Source organism: Fistularia commersonii, chromosome 22 (assembly GCF_037954325.1).
Source record: "Fistularia commersonii isolate RoL2024-O1a breed Wild chromosome 22, RoL_Fcom_v1.0, whole genome shotgun sequence".
Taxonomy (NCBI): domain Eukaryota; kingdom Metazoa; phylum Chordata; class Actinopteri; order Syngnathiformes; family Fistulariidae; genus Fistularia; species Fistularia commersonii.
In genome coordinates this window covers 5,274,752-5,297,500 of record NC_141305.1, presented here as the reverse complement: position 1 = coordinate 5,297,500, position 22,749 = coordinate 5,274,752, and the positions used below count along the sequence as shown (strand labels likewise).

General features: G+C 45.1%; 2 protein-coding genes across 3 annotated transcripts in view; one reads left to right on the top strand and one right to left on the bottom strand.

Moving 5' to 3' along the window:
• prdm6 (PR domain containing 6) overlaps window positions 1-22,749 on the bottom strand; it is a 62,049-nt gene that overhangs the window by 9,943 nt on the left and 29,357 nt on the right. For both annotated transcript variants that reach the window (XM_086169918.1, XM_086169919.1), the window contains exons 6-7: window positions 13,331-13,455; window positions 4,460-4,853 (exon numbers count right to left, since the gene is read on the bottom strand). In XM_086169918.1, the coding sequence (XP_086026044.1) occupies window positions 4,460-4,853; window positions 13,331-13,455 (519 nt within the window). The remainder of the gene's footprint in view (window positions 1-4,459; window positions 4,854-13,330; window positions 13,456-22,749) is intronic.
• LOC147221378 (uncharacterized) lies at window positions 18,338-21,690 on the top strand. The gene is made up of 3 exons (XM_086169187.1): window positions 18,338-18,443; window positions 18,863-18,976; window positions 19,188-21,690. The coding sequence occupies exons 1-3, from the start codon at window positions 18,338-18,340 to the stop codon at window positions 20,654-20,656; spliced, it is 1,689 nt and encodes a 562-aa protein (XP_086025313.1). The 3' UTR covers window positions 20,657-21,690.

The window sequence follows — 22,749 nt, the reverse complement described above, 5'->3', positions numbered from 1 at the left end:
TGTGGTCTTTCAGCGCCGTGTGAGGCAACGCTAACAGTTGCTGTGACGTCGACACCTCGAGTTTGAGAACTGACGACAGAGACACAAGGGGAGTGTGACGGTTCCCCTCCCGGGGGAACCCGCCGTGTTTTGGTTTCGTCTCCGGGGTCGAGGAGGGGGTTTGCGGGTGGCGGTGGGGGGGGGGGGGGGGGGCGTTTAGCCGAGGTCGCGGCTGAAACGGAAAAAAAGATTTGAGTGTAAAGAGAAAACCCGAGATGACAGACTTGGGTCTTCTTTGACCCCGCGGAGGGGGGGCTAGCATGGATTCTCTCCGTCTGATTTCAAATGAAATGTATTTGACCCTGAGATCATAAGAGGAGCGGGAAAAAAACAAGGACATAAAGCAAAAGTGATGTATTGATCGATCGGCTGATTGGTTTTTAAGTTGGGAGGAAGGAAAAGATTTAGTTCAAACACGGCAACAACAGTTTCCCGAGTCAGATTGCCAACAAAGTCCACGCATCTCCACGGCGACGACCCGGGAACAAACTGCTGATTCCCCTCAGCCAATCACAGCCGACCCTGCGGTGGTCATTCACAACAACGGACAAGTTAGTCTTCAGTGAACCTACCCAATGTATTTTGGACTGTGGGAGGAAGACGGAGAACCTGCAGAATACCCATGAATAATGCTAAATCCAAAAAAAAATCCTGGAAAAAAGGATAAAAAACATTTTAAAAGAAAAGCAGAATGGGCTGGGGTTCCAGTGTCTGCGGCACTGTGGAAATCAATGATTCCACTTCAGAGATTAAAAAAAAAAAATCCCCCATTCCTGTCAGGTAGATGTTTTTATTCTCTGAGCTGCAGTGTGTGTGTGTGTGTGTGTGTGTGTGTGTGTGTGTGTTGATTGACCCTTATGGAGTGGCTCTAATCCATAGTGACTCCTCTCTGCGCGGCGAGGACGACTCGTCTGTCCGCCTGCGATGAAGACATTATTCCCCCCGGACCTGCAGCCATAAATCACTGCTCCCGCCCCGTCAATACACAATCAATGGTGCACGCACACACACACACACACACACAAATGAGCGCGCACACACACACACACACACACGCACACAGAGCGAGGCTCCGTAGCAGTAGCTCAGAGTGTTATTGTTTCTGTCTGTGCGTCTGTGATGATATTGACCCTCCTGCTGAGGATCCCGTGGTGGGACAGCAGTGCATGATGGGAAGTGAAGTCTTCCTGCCTCTCCAGGTATGTGTCATTGACCCGAGTCGGATGAGAACACAAACCGCCAAATCCTTTGAGAAATATTCCTCCTTCCGTTCAGAAAGCCCCTCACATCTAGATACTAAATTGTTATCATATTGACATGTATGATTATTATTATTTTTTTTTTTATTTTTCTTCTAAATTTCAGGGACTATGTGTTGTTTTTGCTTGTCATTCTAAATCCAGATCAGATCATTACTTCCTTTAATTATCTTTTAGGCTATTTTAAGAATTTTTCATAATTCTTAGACCACAATTCAGTTTATTTCAATTATTTAATTTCTTTTAATTGTATTTTCATAAATTTAAGGTCATTTTTTTAATAAACAGTTTCTCAATATTTGTCTATTACTTTTTTAATTACAACTTCCAAAAGTCAAGCATGTTTTAGGATATTTTAAGTAAATTAAAGACATTTTCAAATAAATTCAATTTTCAATATTAATGTTTATTAGGGGGAATTAGATTTTCAATTCCAGACAATTTTGAACAATTGTTTGGTGTTTTGGACAATAAGTTTTGTTTTTTTCCTAAATTTATAGAAAATTTAAAAAAATGTCAGTAAATTTATATTAATTTTTCCAACTCCCAACAGACAAAAGCCAAAGAGTAGATTACGGTTGTTGGTTCTTTGTCAACTGACAGAGAAGCTGCTTCTGGCCTGTCAGAACCCAACTGGAGATCCTGAACGCGGCGGCGCCGCAGCGTCTGCCGACAGACGCCATCCTCGCAAACGCCTCAAAACCCACTGGACGAGCTGGAGTATCATGTGACCGTCGCCGTGCCAACGGTTTGGGCTCAGGATGAATGAAGACGCTGGCAGGCGACGGTGAAAACGGACGGTGGGAAGGCAAGCCACTCAGACCGGCCGAGGTGAGGTGTGACAGAGTCAGAGGTCAAAGGTCAACCGCCATCTGTAACCACAAACGCGATCTTTGTCCGTTTTCTGAACTTTCGGGAACATACGTGTGATCTGTGGCACTCATCCGATCCCTGTTGATCCTTCCCGATCTCGCCGGCGGCGGCAAATCCACTCGGATCCGGAGTTATTTGGTCGGCGGCCGTCATATCAGGGCAGTCGGTAGTTAAACGGTTAGCGCGGCCATCAGTCATGTGAGATTACAGTAGTTCCCGCCTGATTGATGCCGTGCGTTAAATGTTTAACTGTATCAGAGGAAAAACGCAGCGGCGGCCAGATCATCGACCAGCCGCCGCCGCCACCGCCATAAAAATGACAAATTAGCATTTAATGGCTCGGCAAAGTCAGCTTTGTGATGATACACAGTTTCAATCGGCCGTAAACTTTCCGTCCGCTGATTATATTCACACGCACGCACGCACGCACGCACGCAGGCAGACAGGCGCAAACACACTTCAAACAACATGGCCGACGCCGGAGTTCAAAGTGGCTCGATTTTCGCCCGAATGTGAGCGGCGCGGTTTAAACACAGACGCCGTAAACACGCCACTCAGCCGCTTCCTGCCGCGCAACGACGCCCCTTATTTACCGGAGCGGGAGACACCCCCCCCCCCCCCCCGAGAGCGGGAGGCCCCCTGAGGGACAACATGGAGGATGGAGCGTGGAAAGGAGGGAGCGCGGAGAGGGAGGAGGAAGAGGATGGTAGAGGGGGAAGTGCTTTTTTTTTTAAACCGCTGGTATAAAGAGCCATCAGTCTTCGACTCCAAATGTTCCCATCAACTAAACATCAATAAATATGTATGAAGGGAGGAGTGGGGGGAGGAGGAGGAGGGTGTTAAGAGATCAAGAGATGTAGACGGAGGGGTGGAGGAGTGGGAGGCGGAGGAGGGGGTTCCCTTCGTTCAAGATGAGGCGATCCAGACCGGAAGTCCAACGGCAACGTGGATCCGGGTCGACCCTGGCATTTATGTTTAAGGGGGTTGAGGGCGCAACGGTTGATCTGGTCCAAAGAGACCCCCCTCCGGCCCCCCACCTGAGGGCTGCGACTTGGGGTTGGGGGGGTGGCGTCCCCGCCGCTCCTCGGCCTGTTTGGCTTGTTCAGCTGAATTTTATCTGCTTCTTCGTCCCATAAAACCTTCTTATTGACAGCCCGCTCCCCCCCGCGCTCCCCCTGCCCCCCCCCTCCATATCCAGCCCACATTTTTCTTCCCTATGAGTATTAGTTTATTGAATAAGTGGCATCTGTTTTCCTGCCCGTCACCGTAAGGCGAGGAATTTCTCACCGACGCTCGCCGCTGATTTATTCCCCGACGAAAAAAAAAAAAAAAAATAGAGCTAAGCAAAATTTTCCAATACGTCCTGCGGGCCAACACACACACACACACACACACACACGCCTTTCCTCCCCTCCATGTCCTGTGTAATTAACTTGGTAGAAGTTACACACACACACACACACACACACACACACACACACACACACACACACACACACACACACACGCGGTGTGCACGGCGATGAGTCGGGCTGGGGTCATGAGTTACGAGCGGACCGGACGTCTGGGTCTGCGACGTCTCCTGGAAATACTGCGGCCAGTTTTTTTTTTTTTTTTTTTTTTTGCTGCATCATCGTCGGGATTCTTTGATCCACACGAAGGAATTCCGACTTCAAACTGATCGGGTCGGATCAATATCGGCCCGATTGATTTCATTACCTGGATCCTCCTCGGTTTATTTACTGCTCTGATAAACTTTTATCGAGGTGCTTTGAATACGAACGGATTGAATCTGTCGATGGTCTACCTGGAAATAATTTAAACTGCGCTTTGTTTACAAGAGCCGAGGAAAATATAAGGTTATCATTATTTTCATTATTAGGACTAGAAGTAGTAGTAGTATTTTTGCATTTTGAATATCACTTCACTATTATGTTATAATTAATTGCACTTTTTATTTTTTTAATTATTTAATTATTTTATTATTCCAGTGATGTTTTTTTGAAGTGGTATCATTTCAATTTGCTTACCAGAGTTATTTCCGTTATCATTGTAATTCATTTATTTATTATCATTTACTATTTCATTTCATTGCCCGCATCTCTGCTGCACAAGTGGGTGCTTTACACTTTTTATCGTTGCCTGTCCGATGGTTCGATGTTTTACGGAGCCAGTGGACCTCTAGCTGCAGAGGACACGTGGACATCCGTCTACAGAACATGCAGTTCCCAATCCCAATCTCATTCCCAATCCCACCTCCACCCCCGAGGCGGAGAGCCTGCACCCACCTGTCGGGGTTCTGTGGACAGACGTGCATCTGCAGCAGGATCCTCTGGGTGAAGGTCTTGAAGCACTGGCCGCACTTCCACAGGTGCCAGTCGCTGAACTCGCTGCTCAGCTGGCTGGTGGAGGTGGGGCTGGCCAGGATCCGCTGGTTCTTGGAGCCCAGCTGGCCCAGGCCCGACTCGGACTGGGCCCCAACCCCCACCTTGTCCAGCATGGAGAAGCTCCGCGAGCAGGGCGACTGAGGGAAGACCATGGAGCGCATGATGGTGGCGGCGGCGGCGGCGGGGGCGGAGGAGGAGCAGGAGGAGGACGTGGAGGAGGGTTTGCCGTTCTTGCTGAAGGGCTGCAGCGATTCCTGGCGGGTCATGGCGTCCACCACCGAGGCCGGGACGTTCACTGCACACAGACGACAGAACCTGCCATCAAACTGCAGAACGTCTGTACGTGCGTTTCCATCCAAATAACATCCTTCAGACATGAAATAAACCGGACAGCGGTCTAAAGGGTGGAGGGTTATCTAAAATTAATTGACAGAACCTTTCCCTTTTATTCATTCAGGTTAAATCAATCAGTCAATTAGGCAATAAAACCAAACAATTGCCAATCAATAAATGAGAAAATACCCATAAAGAGAAAAGGAGTAACTTAAAAATGATCTGAAAGCAAAAAAAAAATGTGATTTATATAATAGTTGGACAGCAATTCAAAAATCAAGTCACATTTGGAAAAAAATCAAACTGATTAAAAAACAAAGATATGCAAGGTGAACATAAATGCAGACATATATATATATGTATATATATATAATGTGAAATTAAATATGAAAAAGATGTATATATATTTACATATATTTCTTTCATGCATATATGTATGTGTGGTAACCTTCTTCAAAATAATGGCATTTTTCAAATTTGTCTAAAAACACAAAAACTTAGCCACTTGTTGAATAAAGAGTTAATTTAGACAAAATTTTGCAAAATAAAATGACTTCTTTGCCAAAAATAGGCAATTATTTTAAGGTGACAAAATGTTTGAGTAAAAAGGCAATTGCATTGCATTAAAATAAAAAAACATCAATTTTCCAAAAAAACTCGTCAATTAAATGGAAAACCAACATTTCTTTCAATAAATTGAACCAAGTGTTAGAAAATTAATCAAAAAATAAATGAATAAATAAAAATATCGTAACTCAGTACATTTTCAAACTTATTTTGGAAAATCTGAGAAGGGAAGTTAAAGCGCAGGGGAAGCCCGAGAGCGTGAGCTGAAGTGCGTGCGGTTTCCAAAGGTGACGAGGGGTTCTTCCGCGGATGAGCCTGGACGTCCTTGGCGCTGGGCTGGTTTCACAGCTGCGGCGTTCAAACCGCAGCTGGAGCCTCGCGATCCGTATCAACATCTAAAAAGTTCTCGTCTGTTCAGAACGTAAACAGCCCGTCCGATCTGCCGTTCTGCGGCCGAGACCAAGAAATACGGGGGGGGCGGGAAAGGGGTAAATAAAAATCAGGGCGAGATCGTCCGATAAATCAGCCCCGGACGCGTCTTTCAACCCCAAATATTTTACTTTCAAGTCAAAGAACTGACAAATAACTGGACGGACTTTAATATTTGTGTTCCAGGATGAGGACAGGTGTTACAGGCGGGAGTTTGCGGAGAAGAAACTTTAAAAAGACGGAAGATAAAACCCAGCTGACCGGAACGAACACCGAGACATTGAAGGGGAAAGGGAGCCACGCAGACCGACGACAACCGGCAACGACACCGCGGTCAAACCAGTGCGCAGAAAAAACGAAACCAGAGGTACATTTAGATCAGCAGACAACGCCCGTTCGCACAATGGTACCTTCCTGAATCTCGGACAGGAAGTTAATTGTTGGCATGAATCTTCCCGGCGGAGGCTCCTCATCATCAAGGGCGCCGCTCACCATCGACCCTCTAATAACCCGATGAGCGGATAATTAGGCCATTTGTAAAGCGCCGTCGATGGCCGCATTCAGCGCCGCCTTAATTCACCCCGGGTACAGAAGACGCGGCGCCGGGGAACGCCTCATCCAGACCAACCCGATGGGGCAAAAACAGGAAAACCTTTCGAGGCGGCAACAGCCGAACTTCAAATTGAAAGCTACGGCGACAGCCAATCTGTCTGCGGAGGTTCTCGGTCATCCAGGTCATGTGAACTCTTGTCATGGCGACTGGACTTGATCTTCACTTGCAGACGTTTCACCCCTCATCCAAGAGTCATCTTCAGTTCAAATGACCTGTCGGGACTTTCCCAATATAATTTCCAGAGTTTTGGCTGGGTCTAGGTCAGGGGTCGGCAACCCTCAACACCCAAAGAGCCATTTGGACCCGGTTTCCACAGAAAAGAAAACACCGGGAGCTGCAGTTACTATTTGACGTCTAAAATAAAAAGTATCGCTGTGTATATTGCTTTTTGGTATTTTGCCTACCTGTGGTTGAAAGTCTCGACAAATTGACGTGTCGTGGCTGGTGAACCGGCTTCCGCGAGCGTGACGTATATTTTTGAGCGTCGAAAAATATATAAATATAATTTAATTTTAATATTTCAAGATCACAACAATCTTCCAATTTAGATCTAAAATGAAAAAAAAGTAACTAACACAAATAAAATTTACTTCAACTAAATACGTATAATCTATTTTCCCAAGGATGTAAGGATAAAAGAGCTGCATACGGCTCCGGAGCCGCGGGTTGCCGACCCCTGGTCTAGGTTAGGGTGGCTTGTTATGTAAACATTAGAGCCGATAAGCAGAAACTAGGTCTACGAGCGTGCATGGAGGTGCAACTTCTGTGAGATGAACTGGATTGGAATGAGAAAAGGTAAAGCTAAATAAGGGAGTGAAACCTGAACTGAGGCTCATGTGGACGTTACCAGGGGCATGGTAACGTCCTGGTTGTTCTGCGGGTGCAGATGGGCCTGGTATTGATCCAAGTATGGCGTTAACGGCCAATCAGAAAACAGGACAATCGGTCTGCTGGGAGACCACGGAAAAGCGGTGAAAAACAAAACAAAACGGAAAACATTTGCGAGAAATACTGGAAACCAACAGCAAAATTACCCAAAAATGCGACCTCGGATTCCCCCAGACGCTACCGACCGGGCCCGGATCTCAGACGTCACCCAGACATCATCAACAACGTGTGCGTCGATGCAACCTGACCGGAGTCCTCCTCCAGCCGGGAGGACCTCCGGGGAGCCAGCGGCTGGCGTTCTGCGCCGCTGACTTCTAGCAGGGGGATGAGGGATTGGACGGGGTGAATCCATACCTCACGAATAATAAATACAGAGATAAATAAATAAATGTAAAGATTCTGCACCGGCTCCCCCAGGCCCGGGCTCTGGCGTGACGAAGAGCTGGCAGGAAGTGGCCAGACCTTTATTGATACCACAGATAATAGAGTCCTCTGGAATCAATTGTAATAACGCTGTAATAAAGAGTCAAACGATAGAGGCGACTGAATATCAAGTGCACAAATCTTTCCGTGGTTTCGATCACCTTTGGTACAATTCTCCGCTTAGTCTATACTGTTTATAATGTTTGATTACATTATGATTTCTTGTGTTTTCAAGGTGAATGCTCCGCTTCCCAGACATTACGTCAGGTGGTGTTATGGGATGAGGACAGATGTTACAGGGTGAAGATAGAAGTTGCTATGAGATGAGGACAGGTAGTGTTACAAGGGCGGGTGTAAAAACTCATTTTCACCGAGGGCCAGATCAGCACAATGAGTGCCCTCAAAAGGCCATGTGACACAGTAACAGTATAAATGTAGCTAAAAGAAACCAAATGTGATGTCAAATAAATGTCAAAACTCCTGTTAAATAACTCATTCAAATTCCTTATCCAGTTCCAAAATGTTACATATTCATTTGCATAGATGTAAAAAAAAATATGTTTACTACTTGCTCTGTTACAACATAAATCCATTTATATTGACAGGTTAAGAAACCCACATTACTCCACCAATCAATGATCAAACTGTCCAAGGGAATAAAGAAAAATATCATCCAACAATAGTGATGACATTAACTTTGTTCAAAACCATCAACTTTTCTCTTCCCGGACATTTAGGGATAATTTGTATTTCTCAATTCCGCTTGTTGAAAATCGCATCGATGTGGATACACTGGAATGGCAGGATGCCGTCACTTTTTGGGCAACATGATCAGCATGGATTGTGGGAAATGTAGTTTGTGTTCAATGCACGTGTTTGACTTATTTATTTCTAAGACAACAGACCTTTTAAGACGTTCTCACGGGCCACATAAAATGAAGCGGCGGGCCGCATTTGGCCCGCGGGCCTTGAGTTAGACGTGTTACAGGATAGAGACAGATACGTAACTGGAAAAAGGCAGACAGGAGGTGTTTTGGGATGAAGTCAGGTGTCACGGGACAAAGACGGCTGTTATAAGAAGACAGAAGGTGTTACCGGAAGAGGACCAGTGCTGTTACAGGGGAAAGGTAGACGTGGGAAGAAGGTCGAAGGTGTTAGAGCACATGTGTCAAACTCAAGGCCCGAGGGCCAAAATGTGGCCCGCAAGAACATCTTAAAAGGTCTGATTGTCTTAAAATAAATAAATCAAACGCGTGCACTGACCATAAACTACATTTCCCATTTCATGCCGATCACGCTACCCTACAAAGTGACGACATCACGCCATTAGACCGCAGTGTATCCGCATCGATGCGATGTTCAACAAGTGGAAATGAGAAATACAAATGACAAACAAATGTCCAGGAAGAGAAGAGTCGATGCAGATGGAAGGCTGTTTCAAGAAAGATGGGAATGCATATGAAACATTTTGGTTTGAATGAGTAATAACTTCAGATTATTAAACATAAAGGAGAAGTTACATTTATACTGTTACAGTTACATGCGGCCCTTTGAGGGCAGCCGTTACGCTGCCGCGGCCCTCTGTGAAAATGAGTCTGACGCCCCCCGTGTTCGAGGATGAAGCGGCGTTTCGGGATGAAATCGGGTGATATAAGAAGACAGAAGGTTACGGGACGAAGACAGGTAATATAAGAAGACGGAAGGTGTTACGGGCTGAGGACAGGTGGTGTGACAGGGTGAGGACGGCCATGTTACCAGATGAGGACGGTCCACATATTGATGTGGTTAGGGGAGGGTCTGCGCAGCGTCTCCTCGGCAGCCTCTGATTGGACGGAACATCCCAGAATAAACAAACTCATTTTGTCTGTGGTTTGTTCTTTGTTTGTCTCCAGTATGTGAGTGTGAGTGCGTGTGTGTGCCAGTATTTAACATGTGTGCGTGACAGTGTGTGAATACGTTAGACGTTGGTGTGTGTGTGTGTGTGCATTCGATGCGTGTGTTTTCCTCTCTCGTGCCAGCGGACTGATGGTTTCAAACTAAGACTTTATTTAAATGATGTTTCTGCTTTGATTTAAATAAAACTTTCAAACAAACATTTAAATCACGTTGTTGAAACATCTCTCTGTTCACTTTTACTCTCAGATTTTTACCTGTTTCTCTTTTCACTGTTTTACATTCTCTCAAAGAGCCCTGTGACTTTCTTTTGACAAGAAATAAAGGTATTACTACAAATAAACAATTATTAAAAATGTGTAATAACTATAACTACACTGTAATTACTGGAGAGTTCTTCTTTAAAATTAGAAAAACATTTTCTTTGTGATTTTAGGATCTCATCACAGTACTTTTTAAGTATTTGGACTTGCTCTTCTGAAATACTGTAATTTATGCAGGACATTCATTACACTTTTACTTTTTCACAGTTTTTTCGAAATGTGTCATGTAACTTTGTGAGACACGTACATGTACATGGCACGTGTACTCGTGTGTGTGACACATACGACACACTGTTGTGCGCTACTTTTTACTATGAATCTAAACCTTACAACCATCTTTAAAGATCTCTGCATTAATAAATCACCAAATCCAAACACCCGTGTGCATTTGTGCGTGACAGAAGTGCACACATGTTTGACAATTACTACAAATTTCTGAAAACTCCTATCTATTTTTCTGATTTAAAAAAAAAAATCCTGAATTTGATTGTGTCTTATCCTTGATATTATTCTCTTTCTCTAAAGAGTTAGATCTTTGTGAACTACACTGTAATAAAGCAGTAACAGACAGGTGCGTGTGTGTGTGTGTGTGTGTGTGTGTGTGTGCGTGTGTGTGTGTGTTTGAGTTTTCGAGCAGGAGTGTGTTAGGAGTGTTCCTCCATGGAGGACAGGACGGTCCTGTTGGAGGACAGAGGAGACGCTGCAGCAGCCGAACATCTAATTGACAGCAGAAGTTTGGAGGAAAAAAAAAACTTTAATTTAATTTCATCTCATAACTTTATTTACTCAAAGCAGTGGAACAAACGCAAATCCTCCCTTTAGTGTGTGTGTGTGTGTGTGTTTCTATTTGTATGTCTGTTTGTTTGGGTCTATGTATGTGTGTGTGTGTGGGTTTGTGCGCATGCTTGTATTTGTATGTGTGTCTCTATATGTGTTTGAATGTGTGTGTGTTTTTTGTGCATGTGTGTGTGTGTGTTTGTTTATGCGTGTTCTTACATCTGTGCTTGTTTTTCGTCCCACATGTGTCCATGGCGACAGGATGTCAATCATGATCGGAGGACTGACTTTTATTATCTGAAGCTTTTTGTTTGTCAGATGATGAAGATGCTGACAACAGCGTGCGTGTGTGTGTGTGTGTGTGAGAGTGAGTGAGTGATTTTGTGTGAGAGACTCTGGCCCTGGATGTGGACACACAAGATCCTGGAGTAACTTTCCTGTTTTCCCGCCTCTTTCCCAGACTTGTAGAAGAAACTGGCTGGATTGGTTGAAAAAAAAATCAAGATCCGACACGAATCTGACAACCTCTGTAAAAACCTAAAATACAAATATACTGTGGTTGGCATAAATGTTGTTTTAGAATTAAAAAAAAAAAAAAAAAACCTCCTAAATGTTGTTTTTTTTCTTTTCGTGTCTTTTTCTCGTCAGTCTGACAGGAGGTCAAACAAACATTTGAATCAGTCAATCACAGCAGTCACTGAGCTGAGGGGCGGGGCTTAGTGTGGACGGCTCAGCTGTCAATCACACGGTCCGCCGCCAATCACAAGACACCACCGAGTCCCACCTACGGACAATTTAGTTTTCGGTGAAGATCGCTGACTTTTTTGGGACTTTGGGGAGGAAGACAAGAACCTGGCAGGAAAACATGGGGAGAACCCATGAAGGAGATCACGTGTTCTCCCATCAGGTAGAACTTGTCAACATGCTGGATCTCCACCTGCTGTGAGGACACAGTTCTGAGCCCCGGACATTGCTGGCGCTCGCAATCACAGAGCCGTGTATGTATGTGTGTGTGTGTGTGTGTGTGTGTGTGTGTGTGTGCTGTCATGTCACAGAGAGCTGTGGTCTGAAAAACAAACGTCTTGTAATTAACAATCAGCGAGCTCTGGTTTCCTCCTAATTCAATTCCTCCTCATCCTCAGATTCCTCTGACTGAAGCGTCTCGCTCTGTTTTCTCTCCGCCGCCGGGACGACACGTCAGAGTTTGGTGCTTCGGCGGCGGCAGGGGGGAAGGGGCGGTGGTCCCGGTCTGTGCACACCAAGACGGGCCCCGGCGGAGGACAGAAATTCCAATGAGAAGGAGGCGGCGGCAAGGGGAAACTCAATGGATGCAGAAGACTATAGGAATCCTGCCGCCATGGTGTCTTTCAAAATAAAAGCCTCATACTTCCCGAAATGCAAAAGCAGCGGCAACCGCTTTTATTTTGAGGGTCGCCAGAACCCTTGATTCTTACTTCCTTTTGCTTTTTGCCCTGATTCCTCGTCTAATCTTTTTTTTAAATTTGGTCGGTTTTGCATTTTTTCACACTGCATTTGCAATTTAAATTTTTTTTGTTAAATTCTCACATTTTTAGTAAAGATTCTTCATTACTTTCGGGTAATTCTCTGCGGTTCCTCTGCAAGCTTTCGTTTCTCCCCTTTACTTCTCTTGGATTCAAGGAACACTGACTTCTGAGAAGGGTTTATCAGTAAAAGCCATCATGTTTTTAAAGTATTATTATTTCAAATTCCTTTATTGCTGCTTCCTTTTTTGCCTCTTTTTTTTCATCCTGCAATTCTCACCTGTTGATTTTATTATCTAATTTCTGTTTAATTCATTTTTTTTTTTTCTGATTTTGATGAAGTTCTAAAACACAATAATAATATTAATTATAAATAAAAGATTTAAAAAATCAAATATGTAAAATCCCTTAAATTCGAGCAAATGTTCAATCAAACTCCGGGGCCACCTGGTGGTTTGAAAGCGATGAGTAAGGCGGCGTGCACATGCGCTGCCACGATAAAAGCATGGTCTGGCTGGAAGGGCCAGACAAATAAATCAGGCAGCTGCAAATTTGTAGAGAATTAAAAAAAAAAAAATTCTGGCTCCTTAAATGATCTGGCCAATAATATTCCAGAAGCTTCCAAAGAAAACGACTCCTCGTCAGACAAACGGGGCGGGGCGGGCGCTCGTTCACTTAATATGTTTTCTTTGGGGGGACGGGGGTGGGTCAAACACTTAATATGTTTTCTTTTTTCGTGGGGGGGGGCTCTCAAGTATTTTCTGGGTTTCAGGAAAGTGTCTTGTCTCTGTCAGGTCTTTCAGGCAGATTCTGGCTGATCAGAATGAATTGTATTGCTGATTTGAACTGGAAATGATTTTGGTAATTTGTCAAAGATATTGATTGGATATTTGGGTGCTTTTTTTTTTTTTTCTCCATGAAATTCAAGTATTTTTAAATTCAGCTGGGATCAGGCTATGCTTTACGGGATGTTTGACGGACAGCAGCTCAAAGGTCAAAGGTCAAAGGACAGGAAGTGACTCACGGTTCTCATCCTGAGCGATGCATTGCAAAGGGATCCCGAAGAACGAGGTGTAGGAGTCGTTGTACCAAACCAGCAGCTCCGTCCCCCGAGGAACGTCCATACAGGCTCTGTAGAAGATACAGGATCTGACGCACACACAAACACACAAAGGATTATTTGATTTGTGGATACAAACTACTAGTCAAACGTCACATCTCCTCTCCTGCTTGGACCTCCTGGTTTGTTTCTCTGCAACATATATTTTCTCTCAGCAACCTCAACCGTCTCAACACAGTCCCACTACACACTAGTGTCTGGGAGGTGTACCTGTAGCCGAATGCTGATATACCGCCATCTCCATAGGAAGGGAGGACAATGAGAAACAGACCAAACCAAATGAGCGAAGAATTTGAGGGCGAATCTTAGAAATTCGAAAATTCAGATGAAAATTTACGGGAACGATCTAAAGGAGGTCGAGCAGCCAGCGAGCCCGGAGATCCTCTGAGAATCACCTGAGCCGTTTGCAGAACGGAGCCCCGAATCTGGCGTCGTGTTCTCCGGGGTCCCGCCACCCCTATCCGCCCTCCACCGGTCAGCGGGGCGGTGGGAGGTGTGGCGAGGTCCCGGTCGGGGCTCGCTCCGGCGGCAGCAGCCGGGCTGTTAATGATTTATGGGGAACGTCTGGGTTCTCTCAGTCTCCTCGGACCCGCTAATGACCCACTTTGTTTCCAGTGGAACCAAACCTCTGCGGACCGACAACATCAGTCTGCCGTCCAGACCGCAGCGCCGCCGCCACAACGCCTGACAACACATTCCCACATATTTGGTCACGGGGCAAAGCGTCAGGCTGACCAGAAACCCCGGGGTCGGGGGTTCGGCGCCCACGCCACAGCCGGGTCGAGCTGACCCCGACCGATGGGTCAGGGGGAAAAGAAAAGAACCCGGAAACGGTGGAGCCGGTCGTCATGGAAACATCTGCTGACAGAGGTCTGCTTTGCGCTTCGCGATATGAACCAGTACAGGTTGAAGTCACCAGTATGTGCCGGTTGATATAACATCTTTAAAAAAGTCAACAAATAGAAAACAGAGAGAAAATAAAAAGGACGGCAAATTTTCCGTAAATTCAGTGGATGTTTGAAAATATTAATGGCCTGAAAATCGAATACCTCAAATTTGAGGTAAAAACAAAACTAAACACTGGAGAAAATTTATGAACAATCTCAAATAATGCAAATATATAATAACAATAATACTTATAATTGGAACTTCAAACTGAGTAAACCAATTGGTCAATCAATCACTCAACAAAAAATCAACTTTGCCTGACGAAGAGAAGCAGCTCTTTCTCGTGTGTGTTATTAAGTCTGTCCAGAGCCCGTGCGTTTGTGTGTGTGTGTGTGTGTGTGTGTGTGTGTGTGTGTGTGTGTGTGTGTGTGTGAGGAGGGGCCGGGTGTTAAATCAACCACCTCTGCTGACCTCCCAGGATGAAGAGAGGCAGTGGGGGTGTGTTTATAACTCAGCCTCTCATAAATCAAACACTCCCAGGTATGAAAAATAAAGAGTCCCCCCCCGACACACACACCCTGCAGTTCCAGTTTGAGCCCCCACCAGCTCAGACAGCTTGGTTGCACAGCGTTATTCTGAACAACACTCACTGTACAATCAGACCAAGCCCCGCAGCCCCCAAACACCCCGGCTTAACATCCCCACTATGACTGATTTAAAAATGATATTTCCTAACTTTTCCGTCACTCCCTGCTTGTTGTAAGGCAAAGGTTGTCGGTCGGCCGGCTGGCCGGGGACAACTATTACTGGGAGTCTGGAGTTTAATCAGGAACCAAATCACAATAAAATGATGACATTTGAATGAAGATTAAGTTCTTCATCTTCTTTTAGCATAATTATTGTTATTATTGTTGACATTATCATAATTTTCATCATGAATATAGTGCAGCCTCTGGAGTGGCAGAGAAGTATGTTAGACTGGTGCAGGACATGTATGCTAGTTGTGAGACAGTGGTGTTGTGTGCTGTAGGGGTAACAGAAGTTCAAGGTGGAGGTGGGACTTCATCAGGGATCGGCTCTGATCAGCTCATCATTGTTATTATAAATCCAGTTCAGAGTTGCTTGAAAAGTTATTCTAAACAAGGCAACAAAAATGTAAAACCTGGCAAACCAGTCGAGACTGAAAATGAAAGTACACGGGTAAACCCTGCAGAAGAGCTGAAGCAAAGGGCAAGCCTGAATCAGATGAACGATGCCTGGATAAAGGCTGGCACAACAGCGGGAACCGGTCATTCCAGTCAGGTCCAGTCATGACCAGGGAAATCAGTGCAGCCTGACTGGTGAAGACAGAAGTGTCTACGTGCTCAGACCCAGGAGGTTCTGACCTGGGATTAGAGGCCACGGAAGCCACGGAGACACGGTCTGCTTCTGGATCTGGGATAGAGAAAGTCTGCTGCTCAAGAGCTCCTTCCAGGAAGGATCTTCAGGTCAGTTCTGGACTTTAAGGGGATTATATAGATTTAAAAAAAAAAAAAAAAGTCATGTTATAATAGTCTAAAAAAAGTCTCTTGAGCCTAAGCTGTTTTTGAAAGGCTGCCTCTGAAGACAGAGTTGTGTCTCAACACCCAGAACCCAATATTTTTCTGTCTTTGCCAAAAATATGACTCCCTGACCTAAATAACTGAAATATCGTCCTCATTCTTTCTGACAGCAAGGACAGGTGGCATCCTATTATCTTCATCATCAATTCCCTTTCTAAAATTAATAACAAATTCATTCATATTCAAAAGGATACATTTAATGCATTTTTTTCCATGAACTAAGAGAAGCAAATGAAGAAGCATGGATGAAAAAAGTCATATTCCTATCACTTCTTGGATTTGATCAGGAGATTTGGTTTTTGAAAAAACAGTTTTGATTGATTGATTGACTGAGTGACTGACAGGAATAACTGGCTCTGTGCGTCTTTTGGCTGCAGGATTCTGGTGCTGCTCCTCAGACAGACAAGATGAGCCGTGCAGGTATGTAAGTAGTTGTGCAAGAGGAAGTATTAGATGTGGGAACAATAGTGATACTAAAGGGTGTGGCCTCTCGCCCAATGGGACTGCAGGCTGAGGGGAGATTTAGATCTCGGCCATTTTGGTCTACGTTTCCGATCCCGTCCGGGTGCTTTGACCATGTCCTTGTCGACCTGACCTCAAGGCAATACTGCAGGCTGAGCTCGGAAAGGGAACTGAGTGGACCGTTTACCGTGGCATGGCCTTTCACCCCACGGGACTCGGGTCTGGGGCGCGGTTGAGGTGGGGTTCATTTTGGTCTACAGAAGTTTGTTGTTAGTTTTGTGTTGGTGTTCGAGGAATGAAGTTGGAACTCGCCTTCGTCTACGCAATCCTTCCTTCTCACAACACATACAGAAGTATTAGTAGTACACGTAGTAACAGGGAAGGTAGCAGTAGAGGTAGTAAGTGTAAAGGTGGTAGCAGTAAGAGTATTAGAAGTAGCAGAAACGGTAGTCATAGCTGCAGTGGTAGTTTTAGTAGTATTAATGGAAGTAGTAATCATTTGTATTGATAGTAGCAGTAGAGGTGCTCTAGTATGAGCAGTATTAGTGATAATAGTATTAAGTTGCAGTGATAGGAAATAGATGAACCTCACATCTCCCAAGTCTCCGGGCTCTCTCATTTCACAGGCTCCTGGGAGGGCGAGGCATGATCTATGGCAGCAGTCCTGCTGGGCGTCCAAACTTTTACCTTTTTCATGAATAATAAAGCTATTACTGCGTCATGTCAGCTATTACCATGTAACTGTTAGCCCAACTGTTTTATTATTATTATGGGATCATTTGTGTTTGTCCCCCCCAATCACCAACCCTCAAACCCCCCCTCTGTCTCTATCACACCCCTGCTTTCCACCTCGATCCTTTTCTCTCGCTCTTTCTCTTTCTCAACCCAACGGGTTGAGGCAGAAGTCCGCACACATTGCAGACATGGAAAGCATCTTGTATCAACCGTGTTGTAATTTTGCAGAAATGTTGTTCAAAACAGAGAAAACTATTGCACACTGCGTTCCAGCTGCTTATCAAATAATCTTGCAGTTCATTACGACATTTCTGAGAGGAAAACATTTGTTCATCATTAAAATTCATTGATATGCAGATGAGTTGCTGTTTTCATCCTCAGAAAACAGGTTCTCCATTCCAATCAAAATGAATAAAAAACATAGCGATGGGGATAATCTCATCATCTGGATGCCAGTTGTTCACCTAGCTAATTTGTAACCAATCACAGTTGCAAGAAACTCGGCAAGAAATTAAAAAAAAAAAAGGAAAATAAAAAAAGGACCTGATTTGAAGAGACCAAACTCTTCACGGATTTAAGGCGTCGAGTCCTGAACAGTTCACAGAATGTAGACTGGAGTTCTAAGACACCTATTGTTCTTTTATTTTACCAGAAAAGTGAATGTTTGTTTAATATTCTCCAGCAACTTGTGCTAACGCCCCAACGCCATGCTAACTCCTTCACTTCTCATCTTTTAACAGCAGACAACCTCAGGATCGTGTTGTTCGGGAAAAACCACCATGACAAGGAGACACTCTGCAAACTCCTTGTAGGAGAGACATACATTCTTGGCTCCATCAAAACCCCGAAGTGTGTTTCGGTTGAGGGGCAGAGGCAGGGCCAGCCCTTTGTCCTTGTTAAGACGCCTGATGTCACCTTGTTGTTGCAGAAGCTGAAAATGCAGATCAGGAACTGTTTTCTGTTCTGCGGCTCCAAACCCAATGTTCTGCTGCTGTTAGTGGATCCTTTGGATTTCACAGAAAAAGACAGGCAGGAACTGAACATTGTTCTGGGTTTGTTTGGCCCGAATGCTTTGACGCACTTGATTGTTGTCATGACATGTGACAAGTTGGTGGAGAACTCCTCTGTAGACCAGCTGGTTCATGACTGTGGAGGGGTATTGCAGAAAATCGCTATTGATGAGAAAACCCGTTGTGAAGTGGATCTTCAAGACCTGTGGATAACGATGGGGCACATTGCAAGCAACGACACATGCAAGCCCCTGGTGTTCACAGAAAATACTGAGCCTACAGAAGAACATGAAGACACCACCACTTTCAACCTGCTTCTGTGTGGGGCATCTCCAGAAAATAAGAAGTTTGTCATTTCTTCAGTTCTGGGTGAAAATTATTTCCCTCAAACTGATCCATCAGGGGGGCATAAGCATCAAGGAGAAGCATGTGGATATCAGGTCTCTCTAGTTGAGCTTCCAGCTCTTTGTGAGCAACCTCTGGAAAAAGCGAGGGAGATATCAAACCAATGTGTCTCGCTCTGTGAGCCAAATGGCATCCATGCCTTCGTAGTTGTCATACGTTTGGAGCATCTAAATGCTGACAAAACGGAGCTTCAGACCATCCAGAAGGTCTTCGCCTCCCGGGTCAATGACTTCACCGTTGTTGTCTTTACTGTCAAGCCGAACATCAGCCCCTCGGCAGACGCGTTACTGATGAAGAGTCCAGATACTGTCGCGATCATCCAAATATGTAACCAGCGCCATGTGGTCTTCAAGGGCAGGCAGCAGGTCTCGGAGGTTTTGGAGACAGTGGCAAAGATGACAACGTCAGGATCCAAAGGCTATACAAAAAGTATGCTCCCGAAACTGGAGGTCAGTAAACCGAGTCCAGTCCAGCCTTTAACAATGGAGAGGAATGTTGAAAAACAGTGCAGCGATAGTCTGGTGGAAGAGCCACTCCACAGTCGAGATTATATAAGGCTGGTTTTGGTGGGTAAGACAGGTTGTGGAAAGAGCGCCACTGCAAACACCATCCTGGGGCAGCGACTCTTCCATTCTAAACCCACACTGAATTCTGTGACAGGTGTTTGCCAGAAGGAGGAGGGCGAGGTGGACGGGCGTCCCGTGGTGGTGGTTGACACCCCCGGCCTATTCGACACATCTCTGTCCAACCAGGCCGTCCAGCGGGAGCTGGTAGAATGCATCAACCTGTTGGCCCCGGGACCTCACGCCTTCCTACTGGTGCTTCAGATCGGACGCTTCACTCAGGAGGAGAAAGATGCTGTCAGACTCATTGAGACATTTTTTGGGGAGAAAGCGAAGGATTTCATCATCATTCTCTTCACCAGAGGAGACGACCTGAATGGCCAATCCCTGGAAAGCTACATAGAGGAAGACAAGGACGGTTTCGTCAAGCAGCTAGTGGAAGAATGTGGTGGGAGATGCCATGTGTTCAATAACAAGGAGTCTGAGAACCGAGCGCAAGTGAGCCAGCTGATTGACAAGGTGGAGTCCATGATGACGGGAAATGGGGGCAGCTTCTACACCTCCGACATGTTCAGAGAGGCGGAGGACGCCATCCAGAAGAAAACAAAGGCCATCATGAAGGAGAACGAACCGGAATTACAGAGACAGTGGGAGGAGCTGAAACAACCATACAAGAAGAAAACCCAGCCAAAAAAGATCATGCAAAATCTGGTCAAGCACATTGGATTGGGGGGTCAAAAACTGTTGGGTATAAAGGTGAAGGAGGAGGTTCTTCGGATGGAGGAGCAGGGGAGAAAGAGGGAGAAAGAGCAAAGGCCAAAGGAGTACAGAGTTGAAGAAAGAGCGGCTGTCCAACCAGAGAAGAGGGAGCCAATACAGAGCTACACGGAGAAACAAGGAGTTTGGAACGAAAGTAGGAAGCTGCAAACGCGGACCTGTGACAAGATGCAACAAGAGGAAGAGGCCATGCAGCAACAGTGGGGGGAAGGCTGGAAGAGATGGAGCCAGGAATGTGAAGAGAAACACGCACTGCACCAAGAGAAGTTAAAGGTTCTCACGGAGGAACATGAACAGGAAGTATTGAAATACAGGGCAAAACTCAAAGCAGACCTGGAGAGGCAACAGCAGGAGGAGAAAGAGTTGTTGGAAGAACAGAAGAAGAACCAGCTGAGGTTTGAGGAGATGAAGAGGAACATGGAGGCTGAGGCCAGGAGAAAAGCTCAGGAGTGGAATGAGTTCAAGGAAAAGTACAGCAACGATCTCTCAGCTGAGAAGGAACGTTACTATAAGGGGATAACGGAGGAGAAACTGAAACAACGCAAGCAGAGCCAGGAGATCATCAAACAGCTGACACAGAAAAAAAAAAGCGAGAAGGAGTTTGACCAGCTGAAGAAGAGACAGGGGCAGGAAATCACTAAACTCAAGGGCATGAACTGTTTCCGTGATGATGACGAGATGAACGATGTCGTCCAGGCTCTTAGGAACAAACATGACGAGGAAATAAACGAGTGGATTCAGGAACAAGTCAGAACGGCTTCAACAGAAAGAAAATGTTCTATTTCATGATGTTTGATTTCTGGTCCACAGGGTACCTACCTCCCGGGCATTCATCAGTCCGGGGCTCCAGAAATGCAAAGTAATGTCAGATTTCCTCACAGTCCCTTGAAATATCAAGTAGCTTCACACAATTTGTATGAGTCCAGAGGTCCCGTGACCTTAAATCACCACTAGTGTCCTTTGTCATATGACACAACACTGCAAGGTGGTGGTGTGCAAGATGTCTAGTGTGTCTGCCATTGATGGTTAGGTGACCAAATCAAAGAATGCTGAAGAATTATCTCCCAAACTGTAGAAAAAGCATTGTTTGCTTGACCGTGAGCAAAGGAAAACTTCAAACCGTATCCCTCTATGACTGGAAATACTGAACACTGACATTGATTCATTTTAATTGGATTATTGATTTCATATCACGAGGAGTTGAATGTTGATATTTAATTTTTTGCCAAAATCCGTCATTTCTCGGTACAATCTGAAAGACAAGCAGGGGAGGGGGAAGGGTTCTTGTCTCCTCCCCGCCTGAGAGGGTTGAGGCTTTGTTTCAGTTAATCAATGACCTTTTATCGGTTTCCGATCAGAATTAGAGCAACGCTGGACCTGAAACTGCAGCATATATTCATCCTCATTTAACTGCAAAAACTGACTACTGTGGTTGATGAAGCGCCACATTTTCTCACTTTTTTAACAGTTAGCATACAGTACGTCTATGTGAGGCACTTAAACTGGGAGCAACATTTGAACAGCACGCTGGCTTAAGGGATGATCTTTAGTTGGAAAAAAAAAAAATCACCTCGGATCACATAAAAAAAATCATTCACCGTGACAGAGTGAGATAATCAATCTTTGGAAAGGAAATTAAAACACAGTAAGGGTCTTGTAAGAATTCAATCATGCTTTTATCTGTATTAAATTGTAGCCATATTAATCTCCTAGTGATCTCTCTCAAGATAATAGTGTGTTCTATCTTGAGGTCATGTGAAATGTGAGGACCACATGACCTACATGAAAGTTTGTATGGCACAGAAAACAATATTTGTGATTAAACGTACCTACGCACAGCTGCTCTGAGTCCGTTTGTTCTCCCACTGACTGACCACGCCTACCGTCACGTAGATCCTTAACCAATCACAAACCATAATCTCATCTAATTTGAAAGTCGGAAGTGTGTTGGCACACACCTTGATGAGGACAGACGAGGAACAACTTGACAATCTGATTAAAAAGTCCAGTTTCACTTGAAGTATCAGGAAAGACTCGCCCAGAAAAACCCAGAAAATCTCACATAATGGTCATGTTTACTCAATCTCAATAGACTGACTTTCACTGATGTCTATATCAACAAGAGATTAAAAACCAAACCATAATAAAAAAAAGAGGTCCTCATTGGGGGACAGTGGCTGATACAAGTATTTGATTGATGGATTTGTTTGTATTTGTTTTTACAAACATTTGTGAATGAATGGGTTGCTCCCAGGAGCTCAGTGAATTCTATTTTGGAACTGTGATAGGATGCCACCTGTGCAACAAATCCAGTTACGACATTTCCTCGCTCCTAAATATTCTTCAGTCAACTGTCTACTGTATTATAAGAGCATGGAAGTGTTCGGGGACGACAGCAACTCAGCCACAAATGCTGAGGCGCAAAGTGAGAAGAGGTCGTTAATCGTTACAGAGCTCCAAACTTCACGTGGCCTTCAGATTAGCTAAAGAACAGTGCGCCGTGAGCTTCATCAAATGGGTTTCCATGGCCGAGCATCTGCATCCAAGCCACATATCACCAAGTGCAATGCAAAGCGTCGGACGCAGTGGTGTAAGGCACGCCGCCACTGGAGCAGTGGACACACATTCTCTGGAGTGATGAATCATGCTTCTCTATCTGGCAATCCGATGGACCGGTCTGGGTTTGGTGGTTGCCAGGAGAACAGTACTTGTCTGACTGCATTGTGCCGAGCGTGAAGTTTGCTGGAGGGGGGATTATGGTGTGGGGCTGTTTTTCAGGAGCTGGACTTGGCCCCTTAGTTCCAGTGAAAGGAACTCTGAAAGCCTCAGCATACCAAGACATTTTGGACTATTCCATGCTCCCAACTTTGTGGGAACAGTTT